Source organism: Micropterus dolomieu, linkage group LG23 (assembly GCF_021292245.1).
Source record: "Micropterus dolomieu isolate WLL.071019.BEF.003 ecotype Adirondacks linkage group LG23, ASM2129224v1, whole genome shotgun sequence".
NCBI lineage: Eukaryota > Metazoa > Chordata > Actinopteri > Centrarchiformes > Centrarchidae > Micropterus > Micropterus dolomieu.
The window spans coordinates 32,093,036-32,116,649 of NC_060172.1; the positions used below are offsets into that span (position 1 = coordinate 32,093,036).

Below are 23,614 nucleotides of genomic sequence, written 5' to 3' on the forward strand. Positions count from 1 at the left end.
TGGCTGGAGTGTGTCAGCAGTTCCTGCAAGAGGAAGGCATTGATGCTATGGACCGGCCCGCCCGTTCCCCAGACCTGAATCCAATTGAGCACATCTGGGACATCATGTCTCGCTCCATCCACCAACGCCACGTTGCACCACAGACTGTCCAGGAGTTGGCGGATGCTTTAGTCCAGGTCTGGGAGGAGATCCCTCAGGAGACCATCCGCCACCTCATCAGGAGCATGGCCAGGCGTTGTAGGGAGGTCATACAGGCACGTGGAGGCCACACACACTACTGAGCCTCATTTTGACTTGTTTTAAGGACATTACATCAAAGTTGCATCGGCCTGTAGTGTGGTTTTCCACTTTGATTTTGAGCGTGACTCCAAATCCAGACCTCCATGGGTTGATAAATTTGATTTCCATTGATAACTTTTGTGTGATTTTGTTGTCAGCACATTCAACTAGCAGTGTATATTATGTTATTAACATGTAGCATTTCACTAAACATTGTACTTGTATAATGGTTCATGAGACAAACAAACAAATTTAATTTGACTATCATAGTATAAACAACATGGAATAATCCTAAATCTTCTCATGGTATATATTTTCACCAAATGCTACTACACCCAAGGGTGAATTCAGGTTAAGCGTTAGTTACGTACTGTGAGATTTCAGAAGCCCCTTAACCCCCGGGGTAGTTAGGGAGTTCAACTTCTCACTTCTTTTCTAATCAGTTTGATTCTGAGGTAAACAATCCATTTGACATCTCTAAGCTGTTCTTGTCTCTTGTTTCTCCCCCTGGAGTCATTCTGCCTCCGCTAACAATATGACACACTTCCTTTTCCTAAGATGTCTCCATGTGTTCCCTCAGGCAGGCTCACTGTAAAGGAAGAGGCAGGTGGACAGAGAGAGGCTGCATGGGGCCGGAGGTGAGGTGGACAGAAAGGGGTTAGTAGACAATTGACAGACAGCAGCTCCTGAGGTTTCCATTACCTGAGATACCCTGCCCAGCCACTGTCACCTTAGAAGATACAGCATTCTCAACTTCAGTATGAACCCAAACAAGGACACCAATTATGCAATAGTAAGGATACTGTAGGAAACATCAATAACAGACCGATACGGATGGCTTTGAGGAGGGGTGGTATAAAGTGATGGTGTCAATTGTACAAACATTGCTGTTTGCACTTTGCAGCAACTGCACTATTGCCAAACTGTCACTACCTGAGCAATCACTAATCTTCGAAACGGAGGCTTTTTTTCCGATGTGACTCATTAAGAAGAAAATCTCTACTTATTACCCAGTCTGAGTTAACATATAGCTTATAATGTCCATTAACTAGATGTCCTCACATGGTGGAGCAACCTCAAGAATAAAGTAAAAGTAAAAGCCAACAAACCACTCACCAATATTTCCGTGTGAAACATTTTTGTGGTGCCTTTTATTCTTCACTGTGAGCGCTTGAATTCAGGGCAACAATCTAGTTCAGACCAACAAAATGTTAACAAAATGTGCAGAGGCAGCCAGCAGGCCTGAACACACAATAGACTGGGGAGTCAATGAAAACAAAACAGACCCCCACAGCCACTAACTCTCCTCTCCTAATCGCTCATATGCACACACACACTACACATACACTAACAGAGAAGCTGGTAAATACTACCCATTATATACACTGTCGAGCTACAGTTTAAATAATGATTGTCAAACAAGATCACCAGAAATTAAACAAACCTGACTGACAGCTGTGACATAGAGCTTCATTATTTCTCGGATTCAAACAGTGCTGCACAATTAATTGAAAAATTATCAAAAATCACAATTTGGCCATGTGCAATATCCAAATCACAGAAGCTGCAATCTTCTAATGTAAAGTGTGTGACAAAACAGCATTATAATAAGTACTGTGGAGCTGCAGAGATGCCCGGACTGCAAATCGTGTTCTGCAGATGTAAGAAAACATGTTTGGTACAGACTACAGTAAATATCACATCATCATGATTTTGATATTTTTGTCAGTGAAAATGAAAAGATAATCATTCCCAGTAATCGTGAATCATATCGCAAATCTGTCACAATATTTTTAACCATAACGTGCAGCCGTAGATTCTAACATATTTAGTTTTGGCCTTCATAAGTCTTTTAGAAACATTATAAATCAATAACAAAATGAGATACTGTAATCTAATTCACTCAGGGTAAAAGAGACGCATCCTTAGGTCTTAACTTCCCTAAATCTAGTGGCGGCTAATGACGGATCAGCTATACAGTTTTACTGACTGATCATAGGGGAAACGTGAGAGAAATGTGAGGTGTAGTATAGCCCTTTGTCCCGTGGCACTTGCGATGGTGCACTTATCGGTGCCTGCATACAATGCTGCAGCATTGGTTTACCTGAGACGTCACCTATGGGGGGTGAGGGGTTGCATTTCAGGATAAGTGTCAGTAAGCTTTAGTGGTGGACTGCTTGAATTTACCTTCTAAACCCCAACACATTGTCCTTCCTTGTGCTTAGATGCCGCCAAAGACAAGATGGGGCTGCAACTAACAATAATTTTTATTATGGGTGAATCTGCCAATTATTTTCTTGATTAACCATTTTGTCTATGTCAGTGAAGCGCTTCCAACACAATTTCCCAAAGCCCAAGGACACACACACACACACAGCAATGTCAACAGAGAAAGAGAAATACTCACGTTTAAGAAGCTGCTACCAGCAAATGTTCTGGCAGTTTTGATTGAAAAGTGACTCAAAATTAATTATCAAAATAGTTGCCGATTGACTGCCGGCTAACAAATCAATCCACTAATGATTTCAGCTCAACGTGTAAATCTAAGTTCTGTATTAGTATAACAAAACTTCCTTAATTTGTTGTAATATCCTCATTCTATTGCTTCTGCCATTATCGTGTTTAATTATCTCAGATACAGTGTGTAAGTGTTCTGTGATGAAATGACCCAAAGTACATCGTTATTCATTCTTATACACTACAAATATTATGAATAAATATAAGTAACATGTCCATAACATATGAGAAACATCAAAGAACAGTGTGTGCATGAGTAAAGAAATGCAAATACCAAAAGAGTCATTATTCTGCTTTTTTGGATGCTTATCTGAAAAGAGATATAAGCGATATCATGTGTGTAATCAAATATAATGGACTGGCACTGGGGGTGGACCCGCAGTCAACGCCTCCTGTCTCACACATCACCAACTCTCAACATGCCTGTGGGCAGCCGGTCCTGTCGTGGACACAAGAGATGGGCGGGTGAGACACTGCATGTGGCGCAGCCAATCTGCTAAATGAATGATGCTTTTATATCAGTTAAATGTCAGCTCTGAAGTTCAACCCTTATCAGAAAATGTCACAGTAAAAGCAGAGGGATCTTTCAGAATAAAATCAATATGACCTTCTAAGTGTCCAGCAAGAACTCCCAGACATGAATACACACTTGGTAAGACATAGCCTACTTTAAATTTCTTCCTTCAGCCAGAAGAAACTGCTACTGGCAAATAAAACAACCAAGCAGGGTATTGTCATTAAGCTGAGCCATGAAATGTCATATTGCAGCTGCAGCAGGATAGATGTGTTTTTCTAGCATCAACCAAACGTTACATGATGTGCCTACAGCTTCCAGCGGTGATACACATTCAAGTTGTGAACGTATGTTGAAACACACACTATACCGTCATGGTTTTGGCCAAAATCTGTTTAACCATGTTGGATTTCAGCCAGCTGTGCCAGTGAGCTGAGAATGGCTACTATTTACATTTACCTTTATTTTGATTCTTGCTTTTGAGTTTACTGTATTTAAAGTACTTTGTAATCACTGTTTTTAGAAAAGTGCAATACAAATAAAGCTAGTTATTAATACTTTTGTGTAGAGTACTTTTACTTCTTAGAGATCAGACGCTTTTATTTTCTATTTTGTTACTTACTTTACAATATGTATTTAATATATTTCCTTGCTGAATCATAACTAGGCTATACAATTCATCATTGACAGAATAACTTTTTTAATTTTAGAGTCCTAGCTAAACTTTTTATAACCCCCAGCTTTGAGTAATAGTGTGTTTAAATCAGAGATTATATTAATACATTAGTTAATAGAAATCAAAGGAGTGGTGACCCTGTACATATTCAAAATCAGTGACATTAATGTTATCAAGAAGAAACTACAGATGGGTCACGAGGGCGTAGCCTTTAGCAGTCTCCCAAAATACAGTTTATCCTCCGCACCTGACCTGGTATCCTTCTCTTCTCTTCGTCTCTTACCTTCTCGTTTATGGCACAGCTCCACCGAAGGCTGGCATTGCGTCTGAAAGTCTGGAAACACACGCCTGGTAAAACTATCCCCGTCTCGACACACAGCTGAACTCACTCAGTGAACTTTCCCGTTAACTCACATTGCCGTTAACTAACTGGGGGGATGCTGCGAGCCCACGCGGCGGATGACGTGCGGCGTTCACGGTCTCCTCCCAAATTCTCGCTTCGGACATTGTCAAGTTGTAAAAGCGACTTGTTGACGCTAATTTAAGTGTGTGAAAATAATTAAAATGTTTCAGATGTTTTCCGCGGCCATTGAGTATCCTGTGAAAAGAGGAGAGAAACAGCTAGTTTTTGTTCCAGCAGCAATATGTATTAAAGGCTTATTTTGTATTTTAGGCAGGCCTGTGATTATTTCGTCCGAGTTGTTTTTGAGAGCATTTTAAGGCAGCACACGCAGGGGAAAGTGCGCAACTGCAAAGCTGCTAAATTTCTGTGATATAGACAGCTTCACCTTGTCACTACAAATTTGCATATATAGTATGATAATATCCTGTTCATCCACCGGGGCTTATAACAACTAAGTTCAGAGTTAGTTTAAGTTGAAAACACAATATTAATAGCAACGTCCATGTCTCCAAACACTTGCAAATGTATCTTTCTAATAGCTATAACTAGCCTAATGGCTGTATCGATGGTTAATGAATAATTTAGTATTGCTGTGTAGGGTAGTTGCCATTAGTAAGAACATTTTAAGGGTTGGTTGTGAAAAATCACATTGGTTTCTATTGATCCTTTCTATTTGGTAATAATGTAGGTAAGCCCATCATGCTAAAAAAATAATGCTCATGGATATCTCACTTTCCAGTAAGAATTCAAGCCCGCAGTTTATAAATGTTAACAAGTCATTAGTGTTTAAATCATGCAAATGGCATGTATACAGGAAAACTGTATGTCTATTTCATGCTGATTTGTTTTTTCAGACACAGGTTTCACTACTTGAAAGAAGAAATTAACTATGAAATAAGAACATTTTTGTTACAACAGTGATTTTATTAAAGCACAAAGTGTAGGTATTTTCCATATCCAAAAGCTAATGCAAAATTTAAACCAAATTTAAAACCAACCCCAAAAATCAGCATACAAAAGTAAATAAAAAGACTGAATACTTTATAATGCTCCTTTTTTTAAAGTCCATTCAAATCAAACCTATAATTACTGGTCTAAAAGCAAAAATGTGTTAATCGGGTTATTTAGAATTAGTAGGTCAGCAACTATGTCTGCATTGCAGTTTTCAGTAGGTTTCAGCCTAGTAGCTGGTTTTGGTTGGTTTGACAATCACTGAGCTGCCGGTGAACAGGGTGGGGAAGAACCCATTCAGGAATTTGTTCTTCAGTCGGTGCAGAAAGCTGACATATCTCACCCCAGGTCCATAGCCAGAGAACACATGTGACACCTGCAGGCCAACAGAGAGACATAGAATGAAAACTTGGAATCCTGGCCCTTCTGTAAAGGGGCCTGTTACCTGTCAGTAACTCACCTCCTTCCATGTGTGTGAGTAAGTGCTGAGGTCCTCGGTGGGATTGACAGTGTGCTCTGAGATCACAGTGCTTTTATCCGCAGCCAGTAACTTAACATGCAGCTGGTAGATGGACTTATGCAGCTGACTCTCCTCATACCTGACAAAATGGCGGATAATCAAATGTTTATGGTGTAGCAAGAAATCGTAATACAATGCAGTTTAGCAGTTAAATACTAGTGTAGCCTGGAGATTCAGACAGGCAAACCTGCATCACATGTACAGACAGTGAAATGTGCTTTACATGGTGTCGTCTACATGTGTACCAACTAAGCTGATAAGACCACAGTGATAAGTAATCACGCATGGTCTGTTACAAGGGCTGGAGGTGGGTGTTGACCGTGCTCATTAACCCACCAGTCTTGGATGACTATTTCAGGCTGAAAATCATCCAGCAACTCTTCCCACAGTCCCTCTGCCTTCAGGTCCACAACCTGCTCCATGGAGAACCAGCTGAGGGCAGGAGAGCAGACATGAGTCAAATTTGCCACAAGCTCATTATTTGGGATAAACCTTTTTGTAGGTACCATGACCCTGATCCCCAGTAACACCCACCTGTATTGAGGCAAAGCACAGATCATAGCACCTGGCGGGATACCACTGGTATCATAGGGGAGGACTTCCGTGCTCGTGGTCCAGCCACTGAAGTCGCCTATGAATTAAGAGAAATGTTTATCTGATCCAAGAGTTTACAAAACTGCATTCATTTCCTTTATCTTGACTTGCTACCAGGCATGCTCACAGTCCCTCACCATCAGGTTGAAAACGTGGAGGTCCATCTGATGGCATTTCAGGCAGCTCAGGTTCGGGTGGAGGGGCGTCCTTACTCAATCCTGTGTGGGAAATAAGACAAAGGGACAACTGTAAACGGAACCACACCTACTGATGCAATCCCACTGTAAATATCATTAAGCAACAGAATAGATCTTTCTGACAGGGTCACTGGGTGTGCCTCTGTGTGAAAAACAGACACTTAAGTATTAGTCACTAGCTCATGATGCTCACGTCTACATTTTGGGACACACAGAAACTTCCAGTGTAGTTGTGTTTGGCGTCATCGTAGAATCTGACTAGAATCAGCTTGCATTCTGCAGTGATGAGTGATGAGTTTACAAAAAATGACAGCATGGCGGTTTCACTATTTTCCTCTACTTTATCCGTTGTTTAATGCTTAATGTAAATGGAGGAAGAAGTGCAGCTAAAAAAATATATTAAATGCTTCCAAGAAATAATCAGCAACCCTCTTAAAAATTATTTTGCTGCTTTCCATCATTATTTGATTAGACTGATTTCTTCTATAAGAATAAAACATTGCAAATTATAGGTTTAGTAAGAGATTTAACTAAATAAAGCTTAAAGTACACAAAGCTCTTAAAGTCATCACATCCTGAGTCACAATTTCTTCCCATTTCACTTCTCATGTAGACATTTTGATATCTTAAAAGAGCTTTAAAAACACGTTGCTGTTGAGCATTTCAGATTTAGATGCCTGCTCAATAGAGTTTATAAACTAACATGAGGAAGTCTGCGCCTTATTGGCTCAATTCTTCCATGTTTTACTGAAGATGAAAACTACTTCTGATTATGAACTGTATACAGCTGCTATCTAACAAGTAAACACCCAAAACAAGTTATTGTAGGCTGGTAGGCTGAAATGTACAGCAACATCTGTATCAGCACTGAACTCCAGGCCCACTGTAGATCAGGATCACTGAACTCTGACCTGTCCTCTGGATCAGTACTGAAAAGGAAAACAATATGTGTCAACTTTGTTGTGGTACCGTGAGGCGCAGGGTTCCGCAGTAAGTTTCTCCCGAGTGGCTTGGCTTCACACACGAACTTCCAGTCCACGCTGTCGGGCATCAGCGAGCCCCGCATACCCCACTCAGCCTCACATCGCTTCTTCCATTCAGCGGCAGACATACTGTGGCCAATAGTGTGTAATCTTACACTGATTCCACCCGGGAGTACTTCTGTTATTTAGCCTACTGTACACCACACCCAGGTGTTGCAAGCAGGGCGATGCGCGCTACTTCCTGGTCTCTTAAAGTGACAGTAGTTTAATAGTGTTTCCAAAAATCGAGGCTATAAAATTTGGAAGACCATAAAAGAAAAAGAAATATAATAAATAAAATACAAAAAAACAAGTGGCCTATCTGTGGACAGCAGTTTGTGGTCTGGTTTGTGTTTCTAGTAGCTACGTCAAAAAGTTTGTTTAGGATTTGCAAAAATGTATTCTGTTTGTACAGCAGGTCAATCATAAGCAAATGTCCCTTCAATAGTATTTTCACTATATTATTAATAGTACAATTGTTCATTGCATACATTAAAACATTATTTCACTATTCTTGATATCTTCATTTTGTTTTATCTAAAGAAAAAAAAAAACGTTGACTGGAGGTGTGTTGGTTTGGGGGCTCCAGAGACTGTAGTACAGCAAGAGACAGATGATCTGTGAGATGAAATGTGATGGGACAACAAACTGGTAATGAAATTTAAAAAAACGTTTATGTCCTAACTATTTATTGCATCAAATGTGAATGTTCCACTCAGGAAAAAAACACATTTTACATCTGAATAAATTTATCACAGTATAAATTATAATTAACCCCTGTCCCTTGTAAGTATTCCAATTGCAGACCCCAAACTACACAGAACACACATGAGCAATAAATCACTTAAATTCTACAGTTTTATCAGTCAGCAGTGAGTTATTGTTTCTTTCCCAAGCACTTTGCCCCTATATGATCACTCCATGGTGGCAGGACTATATTGTAGAGACACTGCCCTGACCTTTGCACTGCTTATCTGGATGCACTGATATAGATTTTTTTTTCTCCAAGCGGAACATTTGACATTTACTCAACCTGCTTTACCATATATGTTTAGTATTGTATTGTTTTTTCGTCAGCAGGTTACCAGTGGACAATATACAGGACTTAAGAAGGTGTGGCTCAGTGTATGCTGCAGAGTATTAATCATGAAATGAGTTCAGCAGGGTATTTCCAGCTTCGCCTGTTGAAATGAATAATAATATTAATGCAAGATTATTCTGATCCCTGGCAGGCAAGACTCTTTAAACTCTTCTTCTTTCCTTTCCTTTAAAAAGTTCAAAAGTCACAGTTTTTACTAAACTTAAATGGACATGTAATGAGTTTTGTTAGAAGGAGACATAATGCAATCAAAATGTATTCATTATAAAAATCCTGTTTGTAATTGAAACTAATACAACCAGGTTTGAGCAATGCTCTGGGTATAGTTAAACACAGAATGGATTCATGTCAAATGCTTTTATTTCTTTTTACATTTTACTATTTCTTACAACATATATCTGTGTATATATTATATAGTGTGGCTGGGGAAAATCCTACCCTATATTCAGTGGATCATCAGCTGCCTGCTGATGCCTCAACTGGTATGACTGATTAGCCCTTGTCTTATTGATCCAGTCTTGTTACCAAAAACGTTTCCAGTATACTCATACTACACATACTGCATCTTGTCAGTAAGTTACACATTTGATTTGATTGTTGCGTTGGAAATGGAATGTCTTATGGATGACCTCATTTAAAGCAACTTTTTAGTGATGACAGTGCGGGCAGGGTCAACACACAGCAAATAATCTACAAATGTCTCCACCTTGTGGATTCTGGCATTGTTTTCACAGTGCTGCCAACAGGATACTCAACTTCAAATTTCATCCTTAAAATAGGCGGATGTATTGCATTTTTTAGAAGTAGCACTACAGTAGTAGCACACAGTTTTTGCATTTTCAGCATAAGAGCTTCTGTTACGTCTTCTAGGAAAATGTAAGAATACTGTACCCTTGCACACTAAAGACTATCCAACTATATATATATATATATATATATATATATACACACATCATAGTGTTTACCTTTCATTTAATATATCTATCTCAAATGAAAGGTAAACACTATGACTAATGATTCTTTAAAGGTACAATACAGTACACCAGAACTGTTACTTCTCCACATTCTGTTGATAATGTTAGTTCATTTTTTAAAATGAACTAAAGTTCTGGTCATCTTACAGGTGAACTATGTTTTATAAAAACAACCAATAATAATAAATTGTGTTTTCAATGAACCTTATTGTCAAGAAAGAAATGCATTAGTGTATGTTTTGTATTGCAGTGTACTGTATATGTATGGCTTTCCCTGTGTGTATACCTGCACCAAAAGAGAGGGGGGAAACAACACTCAGGAATAATGAAAACGATAATACAATCTTTTTATGTAGCAAATTCAGCTGAGTTGCTAAGCTAACACTAAAGCACATTTTAGTGTTCTAAATATATATGGCAGACATATGTTGTAGGCCTACATTAGTTGAAAACAGCAGACAAAACTTGTGTTTTCTCATGTCATGGAGGTTAATTTATAGTTCAGCTGCCAATGACAAAAGAATGACCTAGAGCCAATAGGGTGTATGGTTGGTAGAGAGCCAGAGAAGCAACAGGGGGCAGCAGACGCTGTGTCTGAAGAGTGGACTGCTGCAGGGCAATACACTGTACTGTAGTAATATATTCCAAAATCAATACTCATAGAATACAACACAGTACGGGTGTTTTACACTTTATTGCAATGCCAAAGCTTTGTAGTTAAAGTGTTTGTTCTTTGACTGAGGACGTAGGCTGTACTGGAAAGGTAGGACAGCATACTAGATTCTGTGACAGACATTCAGTAATATGATCTCAGCTGCCGATGGTTAGACATGTGTTACTGTATGGACAGGTGTTTGAAAAAAACATAATATGTGTTGGCTTCTTAAACCCTCCACTGTATGACTCATGCTCAGTGATAGTAGTAGAGTCAGTTTAATTGTCTCTGATATTTCTCAAAGTCTCAAAGTTTCTCAAAGCTCAAAGTCATTACAATACAGTTCAAAGGTGTCATATCATAAGCATGCATGGATACTGATCATAATTTGTATTTGAAAAAATATAGTTACTATGAAGAAAGTGATAGAGCTCTTCAGAGCAGACAGAGACATGTAGGCTGTGACACCTTCCCCACCTGGTTTTGTCTAAATGCAACCAACACCAACACCCCCCCACCCCCTTTGCCCCTGTGCATTGTGGGTAATAGTGTTGTAGTCAAGACCGCCCAAACCGAGACCAAGTCAAGACCAAGACCAGAGTTTATCGAGACCGAGACAAGACCAAGACTTTTAGGGGCTGAGAGCAGTCGAGACCAAGACTGAGGGAGGGCGAGACAGAGTCAAGACCAAGACCAGTTCCCTGCATTGCATGGCCCGCAATAAAATGTGGAACGAGATCATAGGTACTTCTCAAAGTGATCTGAAAGATCCACATTCCCACTAAAACACCCACGTACAAACACTAAGAGCTGAAATCAACTTAAGCATCGCAGGGAGGGGTGACAATCGTTAACGGGAACAACACGTTTAATTAGGGTTATGGTTAAAAAGGCAAGCCACCGATTTTACACAAAAAGATCAGTTTACATGTCATATAGAGTATTAAACAGCCTGTGAAAACAGAAGTAACTTATCTTCGTTGCCTATGAAGGAGCTTTGTTTCGTCTGCAAAAATAACCATGATGAGGTCATTAGGGTTTTTTAGTTGGACTTTAGGGCCTGGTCATACCAGAAAGCGGTACAGCAAATTTAAACCTGCGTCTTTGGGAAACATTTTGTTGAAGCCTGGTGAAGTAGTGACTATACTCACAGGGATAGTGAATTAATGTAGCTGGCAAGATAACCACTTAATTGCTAGCTGTCGTGGAAATTATATTCCTGGTGAGGGATTGAGCAAAGAATTGAGTTGCAACCAACTTTTATTAACAAAAGAGAATAAACAGAGAAGTACTAAAGCACATACACAGCTGGTCCAGAGACCTGCCACCTAGTGCGGCTTCGGGCGTCTGGCCCCGAGTAAAGGGATGCATCATCATATACACAATCTAGGTTTCTATGTTTTGGGGAACAGAGATCCTCTCTCGACCTTGAATGAACATTCCAGGAGAGGAGAGGAACAAGAGGGGAAAACACCAAAACAATCTCACAGCTCTGATCTAAACCCTAGTAAATGTGAACAGACCAACATAAGGAAAGGAAAGTTTAAGGATAAAAACATACTACATATATATCTATAAGCCATAACGAGAATAGTAATAATAATAGTAATATTAAAAGATCCTACATAAAAAATTAAATGTAAGAGGACAGTAATGCCATAACACTAGCCAGCTGAACTCTGTCAAAATAGCTCCCGGAAATTCTCTTTTTTTTATTTTATTTTCAATTAAATTATTATTATTATTATTTTCAATTAAATTTTCTTTATATAGTGCAAAACCATAACAGAGGTTTACTATGTCACTCTTTCTATAATTATTTATAAAGAATAATTGCCACAGATTCTCCCCCTCAAAAACCTTTTCACATGATGCAAACAACATAAGACACAAAAAATGCATACATTTGCACATTTTTTATTCCAACACACCAAACAACAAATTATTCTGCCCCAGCAACCTGTCTTTGGTCTGGGACAGGCCGGAGATTCTCGTTCTCCATCTCGTTCTCCAGCTCCTCCCTACTCCTCCTCCACCCTACTCCTGCTCCGCCTCCTCCTACTGTTAATCTTCCTCCTATCCCATCTCCTCCTCATTCTGCTCTCCATACTGCTCTTCCTCCTCCTCCTCTCTGGTGTCCTCTACGTCTTTGTTAACATGTCTCTGGATCCATTGTTTCAAAACTGAATGAACTGACTTTGACCCTTTTATCTATGTATTGAAGGTTCTGATTGGTCTGTTATCAATTTTGACTGTTCGTGTTTCCACCTGGGTAGTTGAGGGCTAATTGAGCTCAACCTGTGCTGACTTGATAATATAATATATTGAATGTTAGTGCTTTCTCAACAACCACATGGTGCAGGCAATGACAAATAAAGGGATTTGTATGTAAAATTTAGGGTGTGCTAATGGAAAAATTAAGTTATAGTTTTGATATTTTAGTTCAAAAGTCTGATTATAGTGTTTAAATAATTCAGAAAAACTGTAAATTATATTCTGGATTTTACAGAGAGCAAGTGCGGAGAAGCTGAAACAGGAGAAATATGATCTGTTGTCCTGGTTCGTCAGTACATGTGCAGCATTCTGGGTCAACTGGAGAGTCTTAACTAAGGGACTTATTCTCTCATTACTGTCCTCCTCAGGGATTTTGTTTACCGTTGTGCACCACTGAATTAAAGGTGCCTGACATGTTTTTCATGTTAAAAGGCTGGTATACCAGGCCATTAGACTAGAAATATTTGACAGAAAAACTAGGGGGTTTGAATTACCAGGGAATTACACAGGCCGGGAAGGTTTAATAAAAGATGTTATTTGTCACATTCTGCCTGTCGGTAATGCTTAGTTTAGGTCTCTGTGAGTTTTTTGTTATTTGATCAGTTCAGTATAGTGTTTTGGGTTTCAGTCCTGTCTGTTGTCCTATGTCCAGTCTGCTAGTGTTAATTGTTAGCTCTGCCTGATTTGTTGTCTGTTTGGTTATCATTCTGTGTTAATCTGTTTTGTTCAGTTATCTTAGTCTGTTGTTGAGTTTGTCTGTGTTGTTCTGTTATCTTGTCTCCCTTAGCCACTCTGTGTGTCATTCCTTGTCTTGTGTTCTCTGTGTAGCCTTGTTTATTCCATTGTTCATTTGCAGTTTCTGTTTAATCCTAGCATCAGTCTGTTTTACCTATTGGTTGTAGTTTATTTGTGTTTATCTGTTACATCTTATTTTGATATGGCCTGTGTTTAGTGTTCAATGACTTATGTCTGTTCCCCCAGTAATCCCTCTACATGCCTGTCTCTCTGTTTTCCCCTGCTGTCTCTCTGCCTGCCTGTCTCGTTAGTCCTGATCCTTCTCACCCGTGTTGCGCCCGTCTGCTCGTTAGTCCCTGGTGGATATATGTTTGGTGCTTCTGTTCAGTCCCCGTCCGGTCAGTGTCATATGAGTGTTCTACACTTCGGATTTTGCCAGTTTCCACTACCCGTGAGTTTTGTTCATGCCTGGTGTCTTGAATTAAAATCCCCTGAGCTGTTTGTCCGCTCTCCAGTGTCTTGCATTTGGGCCCTCTCCTGCTTTGCATTCACCAAACCGTGACACTATTGAGCATTAAGGGGATTGTAGGATTCAGTATTTTGAATTTTGACTCATTACAGGGAAATCACAGCAATAACATATTTGCATCTGCTGCTTTGATTTTAATAAAATCAACAACAAAAAAAAATCTGTCTCGAACAAGTCCCCCAACTTTATGAAAGGGATCACTAAATCACTTGAATACTACTTTAAATATTAGAACAAGAGCCATTAGACAACCTATAATCACTTTGATCAAACCATCCATTCAATGCAGAATCAGGTAGATAATAAATTAATAAATAAATATAGTAAAAGTGTTTATAAAGGTGAAAATTACACACTAGGTATTTTCCCCAGGGTTATGGCACTAAGCCAGGTATAGATGCATGTTACATTGCATAGTACTGCGTGTCACATGCCATCACATGTGCAATGATCCATGGTCTCATACTGTACTCAAAGCCTAGGGAATGCTGGCCCTTCATTCATTCAGATACACAGATACATGTTTGGTACGCTTCAATAAACATTGTCTGACTCCAGCACTGTGTTCATGTGTTTTGGTCCAGTTAATCCTACTAGCAACAGCACCTGCATGACTCATGTGATAATACTGTGGTGAAGGGATGAAGTGGAAGACAAATGCTACATTCTTAATCTCACCGTTTTCTTTTTAGTATTGAGTTTACCAGTGTTTTTAGTCTCATGCAAAGCTCTGCAATGACCACATTGTTTATACTGTATGTACATCTTAAATTCATAATATTTTTGACAGATTTAGTAAATGGGTCCTCCATTTAGCCAATGTTAAGAGATGTCTGGTCAAATCTGATAGAGAACTGACTCGATGAAATTGAATCAGGGTCCAGAGAGGGCGGGGGCTCCTGTTTGACAGGGTGCAGATGGACCAGCCAGCCTGGTATAATTATAGCCTCCTCCTGACCACACTATGTACACGTGACCCTGGCATCTTTAGTTTCAATGGAGTAAGACCAACCAACAACACTCCAACTGGCGCTGCATTAAGCGGATCACCCTGGGCCTGCAAACAAAAGTTCAGCTTGCTTAATATCCATTCTAGCTATTTTAGAATCTGCATAATCATCTTTCAAAACCATTGAAAATTTTTGTTCAGCCATCAGCCAGTGTAGACTTGAGGCAGGAAGTTGATTAAAGCGTATTCTTTTAACACATAAATGTCTTAAAAATGAATGTTTAAGAAGTAAAATATTACCTTAAATTTGATGTGTGCAGGATCTGCTAGTTCTCTACAGACAGGTGTTGAACTTAACGTGGGAGATACGCTTTAAATATAGTCTGCCATAAAGGTGTTATTTATAGAGGCTTATTATGTCATTGTATTGCGTTACCAAGGACATAATGTTACTTTCCACTTTGTATCGTTGAGAAGGCAACGTAATGAAGGAATTGCTGAAGTCTCACTACTCGTGGCAGATATATTGAAATTTCCACCATTCCTGACCAATGTGACATATTTTGTCACCTAATAGCAGTGGACACAGCTGCAGCTTGACACTGTGCTATTCTGACACAGGTCACTGCAGTTGGCATGGATTCCTTTCCAAGGGTCAAGCTGTACATGTTTCAAGAAAGTGTTTGGCAAAAGGCTATGAACTAATGCACACTTCCTCTGACACATTCTGTGAGATAAGAAAAATTGTTCAAGTTCAACACTAAGGTTTTGGAAAAAACATTTCTGGACACGGTGTAACAAAATAATTCCTCTATCCCCAGTAATTTTTCCATCACCCACCATTTTATCATAAAAGCATGTTCCTACCCCCAGCTGGAAAGTGTTCAGACTGTCATGAGTGATCAGTGGCATGATGGGGATTTCAGAATTTTGTGAAGCTTCAGGAACTCCGTGGCTAACATGAGCACGAGGCACATCATCACATCGCCACCCTGTTGCATAACTGTTCTAGACTGGCATTATTCAATAGCTCTGGGTAAAATTTCAGCCCATGCAAAATAGAAGCCTCTACGATGTGCTTCAATATTATACACATAAGACAAAACATTGTTGTATGCTGTAGGTGATAGTAGAAACCTGCACAAAGACTAATTTGGTGACTTCCCACTTGGAGGTGGACAGGCAGCAGACAACTGTGCTGCAAGAGATGGGATTTCAATTCAGGGCAAGGACAATGTGACCAGACAACACTTTGCTCGCTTTCCTCTCCGGGCAACGCCAAACGCAGAAGATCCACGAAATACAACTGGAGTAACATAAAAGAACATCTATGCGCAGATGGTAGAAGGTTGTAGGCTTAAAGTGTGTGGCAGGGTTGGGTTGGATATTTGAGAGAGAGGAGGCAGTGTTCTAGGTGCAGGTTGTATAGATAGAGAGGTAATGATATATTAGAGTGATAGACGCAGGTGTGAGCTAGTCAGCTGCTGGTCAGAGACAGCTGGGACATCCCACAGACACGGCTGCTTGTTGGGATGCCCCCGTCTTGGTACAGTGCCTGTGATAACGCTCTAGTGATCACCATTTGCAGTTGACTTAAATTATGTAAATTGAACGTTAGCCTGAATGATAACAAATAAGAATTTTGATATTTTTTTCAACCAATCATAATTGAAAATATCAGCCTGCTTTATTACTGGCATCAATACTTGTGTATTACATAATCATTACTGGGTTAACAACCTTTAATAAAATAAGAAACATATATAAGTAGTTATCGTCTTGTGTTTGTCTAAATAATCAGTTTGACTGCAGTCCATTGACAAAGACAAAAACAAAAACCCCGACAATACTGAAAGTTTCATGGAATTAAAATGACCTTAAATTCTTATGGATTAAACTGAAGCAGCTGTGGAGCATATAGCATTGGTAAACTAGTGTAAGACATTTGAGAGAATACAGTATCAAAGAAGGGAGCTAATGAAGTTAATGTCCAAGACGGCATCATCTTTCATCCTCAACATTCCATCTGACAGTAAGAATTCCCATTGAAGATTCGATGTCTGATAATTGGAATATCAATTACAGTCGTGGCTGTTTTGAGGTAGTTTCCCCTGCAGGTCGGTGGGGATCAACATAAAGAGCCATAGAGGCAGCAGTATCTGCACATTTGCACATCTAATGCTATCCAATACAATAGACCTGCAAAAAGGAACTTTTTTGTCTGTGTGAGAGAAATTTGGATTTAACATTCCATTTTGTGATAAAGTGATGGTAATACATGATGAATGAGTATCTGCCTGTTCTTCTCAGCATTGAGGAGACCATTCATTCTGACCAAATCCCCAACCCCGTTTGCAGAAATGCAGCCCCAAATTTTCAAGGAACCTCCACCATGCTTGACTGTTCCCTGAGATTCTTGTACCGCTCACCAGCCAACTAGCGAACAAACTGCCTTCTGATACAGCAAAATATTTTACATTCAGTCCAGACCACATGCTGCCATATTTCTGCACCCCAGTTCCCATGTTTCTGCGCATAGTTGAGTCGCTTGGCCCTGTTTTCATTCTGGAGGTTTGGCTTTTTGGCTACAGGTCTTCCGGACAATTCCAACCAGACTTCTCCAGACAGTAGATGGGTGTACCAGGGTCCCACTGTTTTCTGCAAGTTCTGAGTTAATGGCACTGCTGGGCATCTTCTAATTGCAAAGGGAAGTAGTCTTTATCTGCTGCATTATTGCGGGTGCATCTATGGTCCTCAACGTTTAAAGTTAATGATTGTTTCAATCTAGATATGTTGAACTGGTGATCATTAGCACCTGTTTGGTATAATTGTTTAATCATACACATTATCATATGCTTATGCTTATATGCAAGTCCCTGACTTGCGCAAGTGTACCTAGAAGAATTGATGCTGTTTTGAAGTCAAAGGGTGGTCACAAACTTTTGCACAGTATTGTTTTTCAAATTTGCAAGACATTAAAAAACTTTCTTTGACTGCAGTCACTGCCTTTTCGTTTTGTCAGAACCTGAAAATTCAGAATGAGCTCCTGAAATGAAAGTGGCAATTGTGATGACCCTCCTGCTTCCCTACTCTGCTTGGCTCCTTTTGCTTGGTGTCTTTGCACCTCCCCTTTCAGGAAGAAGCCAAACAGAGTGGAGGTTCGTGAGGAGGTTCACTTGGGCTGCTGGGCTGGAAAGCCTGTTAAGCTGGCCTGCTTAGGCCCTGTCTCTCAGCTTCTGCATGGTCCCCTTTGTTTCTTCACACTTCACACCCATCTGCATTACGGAGTTTTCACATAACTGATTTATTTATGTAAGTACTTTAATAAAGTATACTATATTTTGCTTTACACCACAAGTGTGTTTGTCCTCCTTTTTGTTTGAACCTTGAAGCTGCTGCTGTTGAATATGGTGTATCTATAATTTGTATAGTATAAAACTGACTAATCCTGCTTCAGTGGGGCAGGCACCAAATGTTAACAATTTAGGATTAGCATCATTCCTCCTATCCAGATATCAAGATGGCCAAAACGCTTCCCTGGACAGCATTTGTAAGTGGATAACCATTCGATAAGTAAAAAGAATACTAACTCTTTCCAACCTTCACCCCTGACACAAGGACCCCTAATCTCCACTGCATGCTTGACAAAACTGAAGCTCAGCTTTTTTCAGTTGCTTCAACTCCCCCCGACACCACCCCTCCCCACCATCCAGTTGGTGCTATGTATGGGCCAAAGGTGGGTGAGGGGAGGTGAGGGTAGAGCTACAGTACCCGTCTTGTATGACGGAGATGTAAATGCGTCCCTTTCATAAACTGTTCTTTGAGTATCAGTACAGAGGGTTTGGCCAATGAGGGCGCAGCAGGCACTAAAATAGACAAGCCAATGGCTGAGTGTCTGTCCGGTATATAAACAGGGAGCACAGACCTCCAAAGTTGGGTGACCCCTATTTTGGCTGTGGTGAACAGGATCTGATCCCAAGGATTGTTACCTCTGTTCTTGTCTGGTGTGCAGGTAAAGAAATATCACAGCGATTATTAGCTTTGTGGAGTTGAACAAGGAGGAGCAGATATTTGGAGATTTCAAAAAAACATCCAAACATTTAGAATGGCAAATAATACTCTTTTTGGCTGCAAAGAAGGATTTTGGACTGAAAGTCCATGATGAAATCAAAGGATTAATGCGCAACAATTCTTGGATGTTTGAATCTATAAGACATCCTGGAATAAATGAGACCTACTTGGTATCCGAAGTCATTGAATTTGGTCAGATTATTCTCATTGCTGTTGAAAATATGCATGAACATGTTGCTTTAGCATAGCAGTAACTGCAATGATGTTGTATTGTTTGACTTGTATCACTACATATATGTAGTCTCTGCAAATGGCTCTCTGATTTGGACAGTGATTTATGTGGACAGGTGCTTCACAGTTTGAGGCATGTAAGAGACAGCCTGAAGGCCCTGCATTTCCTCTAATTGATTATAGCCATTTAGTATTCCACTTTTAAGATGCATTTTGGGGTTTTAAGCTAACATGACAATTGTTCTTAGCAAATTGATTACTGCACCAAAAAAACAATATGGCTTCTTACCAAAATGCAACATTGCAGTTCACTACAGATCACATTTCAGGTAATGTAACTAGTGCGTCATTGCATGCGTCAGTCTTTCATCATTCATGTGACCACCCTTTCAAGGATAACATGCATAATATGTCTATAGATAATTAGAAGTACATCGTAGTACATAGTAGATCTTGTTGTATCATGGTGGAGTGGACTGGAGGCAAGTATCTGCAGCTTGTCAGACTTTGCTCAGGAGTTCAGTCATAGTGACAACTTAAGTGATACACTGTTTTAACCTGTAGGGTTGAGCAGTGATACAAAGAAGTTGCAGAGGGTTTTCAAAGGGAATACATATGTGAAAACATGACCAGGAAAGACTACTTTGTGTGTATTTATATGTCAACATGTAAAATGGAGAACTGGGCTTGTGCATGTGTTGGGAGAATTCTATTTGTATATGTTGAGGACATTTTAAAGAAACAGTATACAGTCAGATGTGCTGTTGCTAAAAATACCTGCCAACACGCGCTCCTCCCCACCTCTATTTCAACTGGACATTTGAGCCATCGAGAATTGAGTGTCACTTGTTACCAGGATTCCTCTGCTCACACCACTTAAACTGCAGCTGTCTTGCAGAATATCCCATATCTCCAAATGCTGAAGAATGTGGGTCGACATTCAGATCACCTTCACAGACGGTGTCAGATTAGGATGAAGTGGTTTTTGAGCATCCAGAGCCTCCGTTTAGAGTTGCTCATCCTATGTATCCCTCTCTTTGCAGTGTTAGAAAGCAATCATGCCTTTCGGAAACACCCACAACAACTTCAAGCTCAACTACAAAGTTGAGGAGGAGTACCCCGACCTGTCCAAGCACAACAACCATATGGCCAAGGTCCTGACCAAGGAGCTGTATGGCAAGATCAGGGACAAGCAGACACCCAGTGGCTTCACCCTGGATGATGTCATCCAGACTGGTGTCGACAACCCCGGTGAGACTCAGTTTGGACAAAGAAATCTTTAAATCATTTTGACACATAAGTCTACTAAATGAAACAAAACTGTGCGTGTGGGGAACATTTCTAAGTTGTATCTGTAACTAAAATCATCAAATTAAATACTCATAAGCTTGTCTCACAGCTATCATCTTCCCTCCCATCTTCTAACTCCTGCTTTCCTATTGGTTTCCTGTCTTCAGGTCACCCCTTCATCATGACTGTTGGCTGCGTTGCTGGTGATGAGGAGTCCTACGAGGTCTTCAAGGATCTGTTTGACCCCATTATCTCCGACCGTCATGGTGGATACAAGCCCACTGACAAGCACAAGACCGACCTGAACTTCGAGAACCTGAAGGTGCAGCACCCCACTGTGCAACAAAGAGCAGAAAGCACAATGGCTCATTAACATTCTTAGAAACATGTAAATCTCTAGAGAAAACATAACTTACTGGTAAAGCCTTTCAGATGTTAAACCAAACACTGGATAATTTTATTGATTGTTGAACTAGACAAAAAGGAACTAATCAGATTATGATGCTAAGTGCCCTACATTTGTGGCCTCTCTTTAACTTTGTAATAAAATTTGTCGTAGGGTGGTGACGACCTGGACCCCAACTATGTCCTGTCCAGCCGTGTTCGTACTGGCCGCAGCATCAAGGGATTCACCCTGCCCCCCCACAACAGCCGTGGCGAGCGCAGACTTATTGAGAAGCTGTCCGTTGAGGGTAAGATATTAATATTTTGAAAGTATGCAAAGGGTTGGGCAGTAAGCGTGGGATTTTCACAAACAATAGGCTGTGCACAAGAAATGGAAAGTGAGAGGTGGAATATATAGTGACCAAAAAGGGGTCTAGTTCATTTAATGCTAAATCAGTCTGAATGGCCATGTTAAGTGACAGAGGACACTCAAAGAAACTCCCACTGCCTGTTGAGATCTATACAACAGCAGAAGAACATATAGTCTCCTAACTGTATATCTGTCTGTCCAGCTCTGACCAGCCTGGATGGCGAGTTCAAGGGAAAGTACTACCCCCTGAAGTCCATGACTGATGCCGAGCAGGAGCAGCTGATCAATGATCACTTCCTGTTTGACAAGCCCGTCTCCCCCCTGCTGACCTGCGCTGGTATGGCCCGCGACTGGCCTGACGCCAGAGGCATTTGGTGAGTTTCACCAATAGTTGTCTTTTCAGAACTCTCAGTATGGCTGTGAACTTTCATTTTGTCTGTGCATCACGTGTGTGTGTGTTTTCCTGTATGTTGATCCTTTGCATCCATTGCAATCCAGGCACAACGACAACAAGACCTTCCTGGTCTGGGTCAACGAGGAGGATCACCTGCGTGTCATCTCCATGCAGAAGGGCGGCAACATGAAGGAGGTCTTCAGGCGTTTCTGCGTTGGCCTGAAGAAGGTACACGTTAATAACAGGTCAAAACAAGCCATGATTTGACTGAGTGCAAGCAGCGTTGTTCCTCTGACTCTTGTTCTTTCTTATCTGCCAGATTGAGGAGATCTTCAAGAAGCACAACCACGGCTTCATGTGGAACGAGCATATCGGCTACGTTCTTACCTGCCCCTCCAACCTGGGTACCGGCCTGCGTGGTGGCGTCCACGTCAAGCTGCCCAAGCTGAGCACACACGCCAAGTTCGAGGAGATCCTCACCAGGCTGCGTCTGCAGAAGCGTGGCACAGGTACAAATATTTTTACTCTTTAGTGAGTGCACCTGTGGATCAGCATGGCAGGTCCATTAAGATCTCTACTTAGATTCTGCGGCGTTCTGAGCTTTAGGGTGTGATGTTTCTCATCCCTTGTCCTCTCTCCTCTTTAGGTGGTGTGGACACTGCCTCCGTTGGTGGTGTGTTTGACATCTCCAACGCTGACCGTCTGGGCTCCTCTGAGGTGGAGCAGGTCCAGCTGGTGGTTGATGGTGTCAAGCTGATGGTGGAGATGGAGAAGAAGCTGGAGAAGGGAGAGGCCATCGACAGCATGATCCCCTCCCAGAAGTAAAGAGGGACAATCTTGTTTTTCTCGTGACCATTAATGTGCAATCGAGCCAGCTGACAGGTGTACAGAAGAAACAGCCGCTCACCAAGAGACTCTTGGCTCTGCGCACCTTTTTCTTCCTTCCAGCTTTTTTCTCCGTCCTTTTACCTTTTTTTTCACCTTCTCCAGTGTTGGTTAGTAACATCCTGGGATCAGCCTCCACTGAGCTGGGCGCGCCTGGCAGACGTGGTGTTACCTACTTTTTGTAATAAAAAGTAATGATTATTGAAGATGTTCATACTGCTCAATAAAGAAGTGCCCCATGAAACAACTACATTAATCATTTTTGTCATTTTGTGTTGCAGTTTGAGAAATAACTATTTTAACCCCTTGACGCCTTTACAATTATAGAAAAATATATATTCATTGTGTTTTTGTTTTCAAGCTGCAAAATGAAGTGCAGATTATTAATTTCTCTATAGCACATATAATAGATTTTAAATTAGAAATTTAGGTATGACGCAAATTGATGACAACCAGTGTTTGCAAAAGGTTCCTTGGTATGTATCGAATATGCAGAAACTGGCACTGGGGGAATACAGTACATATGCTATCTCAGCTGCAGTCTGAATGAAAGCGGCATGATGCAAATTCGTGACAATCTGCTTTAAGGGGTAAAAAATGAACTATTATTTTCAGAGCTTACCACGTAGATTCACTCACACCACATCAGATGATCAAAAGCTATTAACAAATATTTAGGTTGTGTGTCGTAACTATAAAAACACCAAAATGAAGGAAAAATTGCCAACATCAGTGAATTTTATTAATCTTCAGCTCCATGTTCTCCTTATCAGACCACAACCACTCAATCTCAGTTTACAGTTTGTTTCTGAGGAGAGGAATTAAACAGTAAAACAGTGTAAAATTACTCATACAGGTCAAACTGTTTGTGTTCTTCAGTCTCTTTTGCATATAACATCAACTGTTTCCAAAATCAGTTCTGAAATGACAGTGCATGTTAAATACTAAGCCCCCGGGGGTCCCTAATACTGTACCATCCACCATCTGAACCAGACCAGCGACACACTGTCTCTCTACTCAACACTCCACTCAACAAAACTCTTTTCAAGAATTTTTCACAGTAGATTCCACCTTAAGACAATATTCATATATCTTATACTA

General features: G+C 40.5%; 3 protein-coding genes across 5 annotated transcripts in view; 1 reads left to right on the forward strand and 2 right to left on the reverse strand.

Moving 5' to 3' along the window:
- slc8a2a (solute carrier family 8 member 2a) overlaps positions 1-4,421 on the reverse strand; it is a 137,935-nt gene extending 133,514 nt beyond the window's left edge. Inside the window, exon 1 of one of the 2 annotated variants that reach the window (XM_046039722.1) lies at positions 4,270-4,421. The gene's annotated coding sequence lies outside the window, so the exon portion shown is untranslated. The remainder of the gene's footprint in view (positions 1-4,269) is intronic. The other variant, XM_046039721.1, reaches the window with a different exon arrangement.
- An 871-nt stretch (positions 4,422-5,292) lies between these two features.
- nccrp1 (P1, F-box associated domain containing) lies at positions 5,293-7,851 on the reverse strand. The gene is made up of 6 exons (XM_046039772.1): positions 7,621-7,851; positions 6,592-6,672; positions 6,395-6,491; positions 6,197-6,292; positions 5,801-5,939; positions 5,293-5,716 (listed from the first exon to the last, which is right to left on the reverse strand). Exons 1-6 carry the CDS (start codon positions 7,760-7,762, stop codon positions 5,570-5,572), a joined length of 702 nt encoding a protein of 233 aa, XP_045895728.1. The 5' UTR covers positions 7,763-7,851; the 3' UTR covers positions 5,293-5,569.
- A 5,942-nt stretch (positions 7,852-13,793) lies between these two features.
- Positions 13,794-22,763, forward strand: ckma (creatine kinase, muscle a). 2 transcript variants are annotated; one of them, XM_046039760.1, is made up of 8 exons: positions 13,794-13,861; positions 20,234-20,441; positions 20,648-20,802; positions 21,040-21,172; positions 21,437-21,608; positions 21,733-21,856; positions 21,948-22,137; positions 22,275-22,763. In XM_046039760.1, exons 2-8 carry the CDS (start codon positions 20,249-20,251, stop codon positions 22,451-22,453), a joined length of 1,146 nt encoding a protein of 381 aa, XP_045895716.1. In that variant the 5' UTR covers positions 13,794-13,861; positions 20,234-20,248; the 3' UTR covers positions 22,454-22,763. The 2 variants fall into 2 exon arrangements, with proteins under 2 accessions (XP_045895716.1, XP_045895715.1); XM_046039759.1 differs by lacking the exon at positions 13,794-13,861 and adding an exon at positions 18,845-18,900.
- The last annotated feature ends 851 nt before the right edge of the window (positions 22,764-23,614 follow it).

Bases quoted from the DNA above. Each gene is read 5' to 3' on its own strand.
- nccrp1 (XM_046039772.1), bottom strand. From the start codon at position 7,762: ATGTCTGCCGCTGAATGGAAGAAGCGATGTGAGGCTGAGTGGGGTATG. The intron at 6,492-6,591 runs GTGAGGGACTGT...CTTAATTCATAG, and splicing joins TCCACGTTTTCAACCTGATG to GCGACTTCAGTGGCTGGACC. The intron at 5,940-6,196 runs GTGGGTTAATGA...CCATTTTGTCAG, and splicing joins GAAATAGTCATCCAAGACTG to GTATGAGGAGAGTCAGCTGC.
- ckma (XM_046039760.1), top strand. From the start codon at position 20,249: ATGCCTTTCGGAAACACCCACAACAACTTCAAGCTCAACTACAAAGTT. The intron at 20,442-20,647 runs GTGAGACTCAGT...TCCTGTCTTCAG, and splicing joins GACTGGTGTCGACAACCCCG to GTCACCCCTTCATCATGACT. The intron at 20,803-21,039 runs GTGCAGCACCCC...AATTTGTCGTAG, and splicing joins TGAACTTCGAGAACCTGAAG to GGTGGTGACGACCTGGACCC.